At 42.6% G+C, this 9046-nt stretch overlaps 1 protein-coding gene across 1 annotated transcript in view; it reads left to right on the top strand.

Annotated features, from left to right (window-relative positions):
- The window catches only part of LOC118330405 (membrane-associated guanylate kinase, WW and PDZ domain-containing protein 2-like), a 76509-nt gene that overhangs the window by 20173 nt on the left and 47290 nt on the right, over window positions 1-9046 (top strand). Inside the window, exon 2 of the mRNA XM_035664912.1 lies at window positions 1498-1614. Within this exon, the coding sequence (XP_035520805.1) occupies window positions 1498-1614 (117 nt within the window). The remainder of the gene's footprint in view (window positions 1-1497; window positions 1615-9046) is intronic.

Genomic DNA, 9046 nt, shown 5'->3' with positions numbered 1-9046 from the left:
TGTGTGTATGTGTGTGTCTGTGCATGCATAGATATGGCCTATGTCTGAATACATACCTATATGATGTGATGTGACCAATCTAAAAAATGCGACAGTCCAAATAATGTTAATCAAGGTTTCATCTTGTCTTTCTTTGTTTTCTGGCTCTTTCCTCTCCTCTCCTCTCCTCTGCTGTTTGGAAAGCAATTCACAGTGCTCCACAGCCTCGCTTAAAATGGTGTCAGTTTACATAAGATGTTATTCCAAAAGGATCCATTATTGCAGAATCATAGAGTCACCTGTGTCTGTAACATACATACAGGTATCTGTGCAGCGTGAGCCCTTGTAAAGAATCTCCTCTGACGGTACGCCGTCTTTGACGGGTGGGCGCTGCAATAATCTCAACCGGTAGGCCGAACGCTGTCAAGTCAATTTGGCAGGAGGTCGCTAGAGTATGCATGAGTGAGAAGACATGTTTTTCATTTGTAAATGCATGGCATGTAACCTCATCCCTCCTGCTGTTGGATGTCATAGTCTTGCATACTGAATGTTGTGTGGAGAATAAGTTCTCCTCCTCTCATCCTCCTGGGCTTCTCTGGTTTGGGATGAAGGGAGGAGAAACTATTCATGGACATTATCATATAGTGTGTGTGTGTGTGTGTGTGTGTAGCACAGATATGTTGGCCTGCTCTTGGTTGTGTGCCTTCACTCATGTTTGTCATTTATTTTACTCTTTCAGTTCAGTGACTTAATGAGAAGGAAGAAGGTTTGTACAGAAAATAATAAGCAGAAGCAGGGGTGAGGTGGTGTGAGCTTCTGTCCTCTGTAGGCCTTTGTCACCCAACCTGCTGACACTGCGTATTTAGCCTCAAGGGGATCACTGGTTTACACAATTACCATGATCTGTGTGTGTGTGTGTGTGTGTGTGTGTGTTTACATCAGTGTGTGTAGTAGCCTCTGCCTTTTTTTTTGTGTGCGAAAATCAGTGCTAGTTTTCAATCTGATTAAGCCATTTTACTCATATTCAACCACAAAACCTTATTCTCCCCCTTTAACTCTCCTTCATCTTCATTCTTACTCTTCACTGTCTGTCAGCTGGGACAAGCTGTGAACTCTGTATCAGCTTGTTCTAACTCTTTGTTGAGGCAACATCATGTTTGCACTGAGAAAAATATTTTTTTATCACATCATTCCAACAGACTGAAATATTCTAGGTATCTTGTGCATTCAGCAGGAAATATCTGGTATCTTTGGAAACTCTGGGATCTCCACTAGATTTTAAAAGTTGAGGAATGTTTGGCTGTGTGTGTGTGTAATGGCTGGCCCACTGGGCAGCCTGCTTGAGGAAAATCCTTTCACTTCATCCAATATTGGTCTAGATATTGTTTTAATATCTTAATACAAACACTGATGAGGTTTTTGGAGATCACTACCACAAAGTGTTGCTTGTCAGGCTTGTGTGTATGTTACCAAATAAAAATCAAGCTCTAACCTCTTTCTTCCTGTGTTTGTGCTCAGGGGGGGTGGTTGACAAGGATTTGCGGCACTACCTCAACCTGCGCTTCTCCAAGGGCTCAGTGGACCACGACCATCAGCAGATCATCAGAGACAACCTCTACCTCCGCACCGTTCCCTGTGAGTCCACATTACTCCATCCTTCTTCTGTCCTTCCTCTTGGTCTCTGTCACTCCTTCAATATTTATTTTACTCCTTTCTGATCTCCTCATTGTCTCTGTCTTATTCTGTGTCTGTATAGTTGTGTTTCATTCTAAGACACATTCTTCAATTTTCACCTCCCTCCTCCTCCTCTTCCAGCTCTATTTCGTTATCTTTCTCTGTTTTAGTTTTCCCTCCTTGCCCTCGGGACGTTGCCCTCCGTATTTTTTCATCACACGCTCGCTCTTTCTCTCCATCTCTCACCGTCTATCGCTCCCTCTTTTTCTTCAATCGTCCGGCTGCCGAGCTCTCAGCCTGAGGTTTCCACGGCAACCACCCTCTTGTCTCGAGGCTTGCGCCCTACCCCCTTCAGCACACGCCAGACATGCACAACACACGCACAGATATTCAAAGATGATAACACATCACTCCCTTGGATGCATTAGAAAAGGTTTTATTATTGTGTGTGAGAAATTTTACAGGCTGGACACAAATCTTCACACAGACGCTCTTCGTGCCGGTGGGTCGCATGTGGACGTGTGTGTCTGTGCTTACATTGTGTTATCAGTATGTAGTGCCTGTTGCCTGTACGAGGGCGATGTCTTTGCTGATGATTGACATTGAGGAGTGCCATACCCGGCAGCTCCGCCTGCTGTCAATACACCGAGCAGCTCATGAATCAGCTTAGAGACTGAAGTCGCTCTGATGCTTGACTCTGCAGACTACATGTTACACCTTTCATGCAGCATGTGGCTCTGTGATTTGATACCTGTTGAAGGGCTTTGTACTCGTCTGATGTGTTTCAGTATCCTCCGTTAATAACCTCAATCATGCTGTCTGGGTGTTTTGCAGGCAGAGGTGATTGAGTTGCATCAACTGGCCTTTCGGCTGTTTGCGAACAGACAGATGCTGGTACGGAACCATGAGAAAGCAAAGCTCGGATTTGACGTCAGTGATAGTTGCATTGGCTAAGCGCTTCTACTATACTAGATGTCCTCTGCCGGTGTGTTGAGCCGCTGACACAGAAGTGATTGTTTAATACGCTCCCACAGCTGCACAGTTCCTGAGCCTCTCTCTTCCTCTTTTTCCTCTCCTCCCTCTCTCTTGTCGTCTTGATCTCTTTGCTCTCCCTCCTTCTCTGCCTCTTTGATTTCTTTTGGTCACCACCTCACTCTATCACGTTTTTTTTCTCCCTTTCAATTTTAACTCCAGTTGGCCCACTCTCCTTCTCTTTACCTCTCCTTCTCCTTTTTTCTACCTTTCTCAGACTGTTGGCTGTGTAATAGTGCAGTGAAGGCGGACTGACAGGGTGATGACTGAGGTGATGGGGACTGGCTGAGGTTCAGCACTGCAGGTCCTCACGCGCCTCAACCCTGTCAAGGCCGAAGGATGGCACAGGCCCTTTTTTGGTAGCGTGAACCATAGTTTTGTCACCACATTTCAATTATAGCCGCCTTCCAGCCCTTTTATGAGAATGGAAAGACAGTTATTCTGTGTGATGTGTGAGCGGTAATGACATCCCCATAATTAACTGCCTATCACTTAACAAAGCTGATACAGAGTAATGAAGATTATAGAAATTCCAACTCATAGACCTCCTGCATGGCAGCTTTGAATCATGTGCTGAATACTTGAATTACATTTAAAAACGTGATATTACAGTGATTCTCCAAATTTGGGTTAATCTCGCCGCGCCGATTTAATTTGCCTTTAGTCAGCAGGTCATCTCCACTGCATTTTACGTACATTCGCTGCATGACATCCTAGCAGTCTGATACACACAGAAGCAGGTGCTGTTCAACCATGAGAGTGACACAGCATCAGACAGCTAAAAAAACAGGGGATGATGGTCCTGGGTGCTGCACTGCTCGTGCCCGGCAGCTGTTTGTTGTTTGTGGTTTGGAGCGTTATAAAATCAGTGTTTTTCTCCTGTGTCTGCAGCGCTCTGACCATGCTGTCAGTGCGAGTCTGTCAGCTTGACAAGCAGACGCCACTCTGCATCACAACATGCTGTCACACTGAAGGACGTGGGAGGAGGTGTGTCTGTGTATTTGTGTGTGTGTGTGTTCATATAGCTAGAAGGCTCACATGTTGACATCAACTCCTGCATCCTGTTACATCACTTGGCTCAACGATCGGCCATTCTTCCCCCAAAAATAATGAATCGAATGTGATAATTTGCCGTCTGGTATTAATAACTTTATTCTCATGTTGTATAGTATCATTGCCTCCAGGCTGCCCGCTGTGTGTGTACTGTGTGTTTGTATGGGAACATGCATTCACACTTCAACAAACACTAGCACGACTGCCACTTTAAGGATAGGACATTGTAACTAGGATAGAGTCCAACACTGATTGCAGACTGATAAGAAAATAAAACAGATAAACCAGATCATGCAAAATTGAATTTAAAGTTGTAAAACATTTCAAGCAGAAGAAGGAGAATCAGTCTGAGCTTCTGCCAGAGCACCTGCTGCTGAGGAATTAAGAGAAGAGTGTTAGCTGATCCTGATCTCTGCGTATGAACAGTGTAAGTGCCTCTTTGATATGAATGGAGCTGAGAGTGCAAGATGGTGAAATGGGGCTAAAGGACTGAGAAGATCTAGAAAATATATAGGCAGAGGCAGAGAGGTTTAGGTACAGTAAACAGAGAGAGAGAGAGAGAGAGAGGGGGAAGATGATGGATGTGGACATGAGCAAGGAGGCTCAAAAAAAGGGGAGAGGACAGGAGGAGGGTTGGTAAAGAGGGCAAGATCAGCAGGGGAGAGATGGGGAGGGACAGGGGTTGGAAATTAAGAGAGTCGATGCAGGGATGAGCGGAGCAGAGACGTAGGGAGCAGAAGGGCGGACGTGCACTGAATGGGGGTAGAGGGAGATATGAGGGCGCCTCGGAAGTTATTCCCCAGCGAACCATCTCCTCTCCTCCACTCTACTCAGAGGCATCAGTAAAAGGCTCTATAAATAGCTTCAACAGTGAGCGGCACGTTTCTCTACTCAGATTGCCTATAAATACATGCAGCTTCTGTCACTTCACATCGGCTGCTCTGGACGCATGCTGCCCCACAGCTTCACAGCCTCCGACAGGGAATCCTCCTCTGGAGACTGCAGAGAAGTAGCAGATAAAGATGCTGATGAGGAACAAGACCAAGATGCTTAGGATGGTGATAGGGCTGGCAGATGCAGCCGATAATGATAGCAGCGGTGAAGAGCGTGATGATGTGAGGAGATTTGCTGAAAATGACACCTTTTTTAGCCCTGATACAGGCACATGTGTATTTTAATGCACATCCCTGTTAATGCAAAATATATGCAGTTTATTTATGGAAATGCTAACAAGAATGTGCTTAGTTTTCCTTTGCAAAATGCTCCAGTTTTCTGCCGCATCGTACAGCTTGACAAAACAACTGGTTTCAGGCTCCACATAATCAAAACTACCAGAATGCTGTCAGCATGTGAAGTGTTTTTATTCCCAACATCAACCTAAAGTAAAGCAGTATCAAGAGGTATACATACATAATGTAGATGCAAAAATGTGTCTTAGTCCTTTGTGATAGTGAAGGAGTTATAGATTGTTATATTTTTCAATCAACTTTGCAGCATAAAAATCATCTGTGTATGCTTAATGTATTCAAAGATGAAAAGTAAAGTGATACAAATATAAACTGTAGCACAGTAAATAAAATAAAAAATGCAGTAAAGTACAGTATTGAGTACTCTTAATACAGTTAGTCACAGACAGAGGTGTACTTCACTTTGGCTACAAGTTCTCACCAACCTCACTTTTTATGTCCTTGTTTTCTAGAGAGGATCTCTTTCTCTGTCTGATTCCTCCTTTTAAAACTCATGCGGGGCCCCATCTCCAAAATGATTTGAATCTCCCATGATCATAGATGGTCAAAAAAACTAGCAGACCTGGGAGAATTTTAATCCGAGATTAAAATCAGCTGTGATCGCTCCATTTATGTGCAGACAGAAACATCAATGAGCTGTTTCTCTCTATAAATGCGTTTTTATATGTCTTTGTTTCGTCTTTTTTAAACACAAACAATTGCAAATTAGTTTGTACAAATACACAGATATCACTGATGTTGGTGTTGGAGCTTAAAATAATTAAATCATTTTCTAACTTTTGCTCAGTGAGTTGTTTTTTTAAAATCCCTTTGGTCATTAGAGTGCTGTTTGTGTGAAGAGTTTTTAAGGTGTGAACTGGGATTTGAAAAAAAGCTTACTAGCAATACAAAATGGCCATAACTTGTTATAAAGCATTAATCTTCAGAGTAAATTGCTTTTGAACACTTGAAAAAATAATAGCAATCTCAGTTATTCCAAAATGTTCAATGTGTGTCTGCCAGTTGTACATTGTACTTCTTCACTCACAGTCATGTGTACATTCACACTTGTACGACCTTGTGGCTCGACAACATGGTTGCCAATGTGCTGTTGTAGCAAAGTTAGACTTCATTCATGATGCTATTAAAAATGTGCAATCAGATGGACACTCAGTACAAAAATCTACACCTCCAAGCGAACATTCAGTCCATTCATCTGTGTAGATTTCCTCAGCAATGGAAGTTGCCACTGCAGTGAGCCACCAAATTCTCCCACCTCCCATCTGTGTTTGATTTTTAATTTGACTGGCTGAAGAAAAAATATGTGATTTTCGCATCCAAAAATGTGTACTGAAATTTAACCAAGAACGTAGGTTCAGTTGTTGTTTTTGGTTTTAATTGTTGGAACACATTTGTATTAGTTATCAATCGGTTAAATCCTGTTTATAGAGTGCTGATTGTATCATGTTTATAGTTACAAATATGGCTGTGAGTGGGCCATAACCCTAATTTGGTACTGTGACTGATGAAGATGGGGGAGGAAGAGGAGTGATGACAGATATTTGAGGATGTTTGTCATAATGTTAATAATAAAGTTGGATGAGGCGATAAAGAAAATATAGATTTCTTGTGTGTAGGTGTGTTTCTGTGTCAGATAAAACACGTACAGATGGGTGATGAATTAAAAAAATATAATAAATGCAGATTCTTCCATATTAAAGCATTTTCCTGACATGGTTTGTGTGCACTTGTCCCTGTAGAGGAAAGCACAGCTGCAAGTCAATAGAAAGTTATTCTGAGTGATCACCTTTATATATTTCAATCCTGATAGAAAAGGTCTCTTCCAGGGTGCACACGCCTGCATCCACGGGGCAGGAGGGCTCACTGAATAGTTTTGAGTGTGAAAATAATGTGAATTATGTGCTATGACCTTTGCCGAATATAAAGTGCTGCAGCTATGATTACATGCAGAAATGCGTTTGGTTAGAGGCAAAGGTGTATTACGGTAGCCAGGCTCCCTGCTGTTGACGTCATAAGGAAGTGCCTTGCTTTGCTTGGGGAGTCATGCACACCTCGTAGTGCGATATTTTACCCTGGGGCACTGAGGAGTGGAGGCTGAGGCTGAAATAAATGGTATGTGTGATGGCCTTTAGGGTGAAGTGTGCGAAAGGTCGATTGTGTTGCACATGTGTTTATACTGTGAAGGTGTGAGGACTCGGTGAGGCTCGCGTGGGTTGGAGGCTCTATAGGAGCACAGCTTTGAGACCGATATGTGTTTGGGAATGAGTATGTAATAGGGCTGTCACTTTTTCCAAAAATTATGTTCGGACAAATTTCACATGACGTGCAGTTTGGTTTGAATAAATTTCAAAAGAATAATCTCAATTCACATAGTACAACTGCAGGATACCACAAACATAATGCCTATAAAGACTACACTACAGGATAAGACATTCGCTCTTTTCTACACCACGCATATCCTTGCATACAAATCTTAATCCTATCGGTGATGGCATTTTTACGAGCTTCTGGCAAAGGGCCTACTGAGGCTGTGTGTGCCGAATAGTTGCAGTCAGACAAGGCTGTGCACTTGACATTGCTCAACTCCGCCGCCTCACTTGGGTGGCAAGCTAACGTTAGCAAGTGAGTCCACAGATTTGCTGTTGTTGTAGAGTTAGACAACTGCTTCATACAGAAGGACGCTGCTTCCTCAGATGCTTTATAGAAGTCCTCCATTTTAGTAGCATAACATTACTAGCTTTGTTTACTGACAGATCAATAGGGCATACCATAGGTCGAGCTGATAGTGATACTTCAAACAGTCTGTTGAGCTTATAGACTGTAAATTTTGAATTTGAAACAGGTCATTACACTTACACATTCAAACTAATTTTTGAATTTCGATAAAAAAGTTTCTAGTATGTTACGTGTATCTGTTGGATGTTCCAGGGCATTGGTTATATTATTCAATTATGTTATTTCTTTTATGTCTCAAGGAGGATTTGGAGCAGAGTTTCTGTTAAAACCTGAAGACTTATGTCTGTTTTTAGTGGTATAACGTGTTGCATTGTAAACTGACTTGCCATAAAAGACATAGCGGATGCATTTTAAATTGTGCTTCGAATATTGGCCTGTTGAAAAAACCTGTGATAACATTACACAACCCTCCGGTCTCAACCCAATTAAACACCTGTAGGAGATTTTGGAAAGTGCTGTCCACCAACCTCATCAAAATGAAAATAATGATCCCTCCAGCCATGCTCCAGAGACTTTGTGAAGGCGCACAAAAGCTCTTCTGGTGGCTTATGGTTGCACCTTACTAAGACACTTTTGTCACCCATCTGTATGTATGATTGTACATGTGCATATGTTGCACTGATTATTCTGTTTGTGTGTTGAGATTTAATAGGCTTAGCTGATAAATAATGAAAGTGTTACACGCCATTCTCTGTTGAGGGTGTGTGCACTTCTATATATGTGTGTGTGTGTGTGTGTGTGAGAAAAAGAGAGAGAAATACATCATCCCCCAGGGACTCTCTCCTTAAAGGGGTGATTTGCCTGCTGGCTTGCTCTTGTTAAAGGGCTGGCTGACATGCTTTGATGTGGCTCTGTGCTCCCTGCAGTTTGATTGGCACACTGGATTAATGTTGTTCCACAGATGAAAGAAACTGCGAGGGAATGATATGAATTTTATGAAATGAAAATAGCAAATATTGAACGTGATTAATGAATCGGTTATGTTTGCAAAGTGCTTCCCGTGTTAAGCTCTGGACAGGTGTCATCGCATCTCTTTTTCCTCTCCTTAGTATGATCCTCTCACTTTGCAGCTAATCACAAAATTAAGTTCTTTTTAAAGCCTTTATTTGTGTTCATGTCTCTAGTTTTACTTCTCCTCCTCACCATCCTCACCCTCCTCACCCCGTGTCTCTGTCTGTGCTACTTCTACGATCAGAGTAATGCCCAGTGATGAGCCAGGTGCCCAGTAAGCGGCTAGTCCTGTGATGGTCAGTGAGCACTGACACCTCAGAGAGCTCGATTGTTTACTCTGGTCAATCTTTATCTCTCCGCACAAACACACACAC

The sequence above is a fragment of the Morone saxatilis genome, unplaced genomic scaffold, assembly GCF_004916995.1.
Source record: "Morone saxatilis isolate NCDOM2014 unplaced genomic scaffold, NCSU_SB_2.0 Contig2, whole genome shotgun sequence".
In the NCBI taxonomy this organism is placed as follows: Eukaryota; Metazoa; Chordata; class Actinopteri; family Moronidae; genus Morone; species Morone saxatilis.
This window is presented reverse-complemented; position numbering and strand designations above follow the sequence as displayed.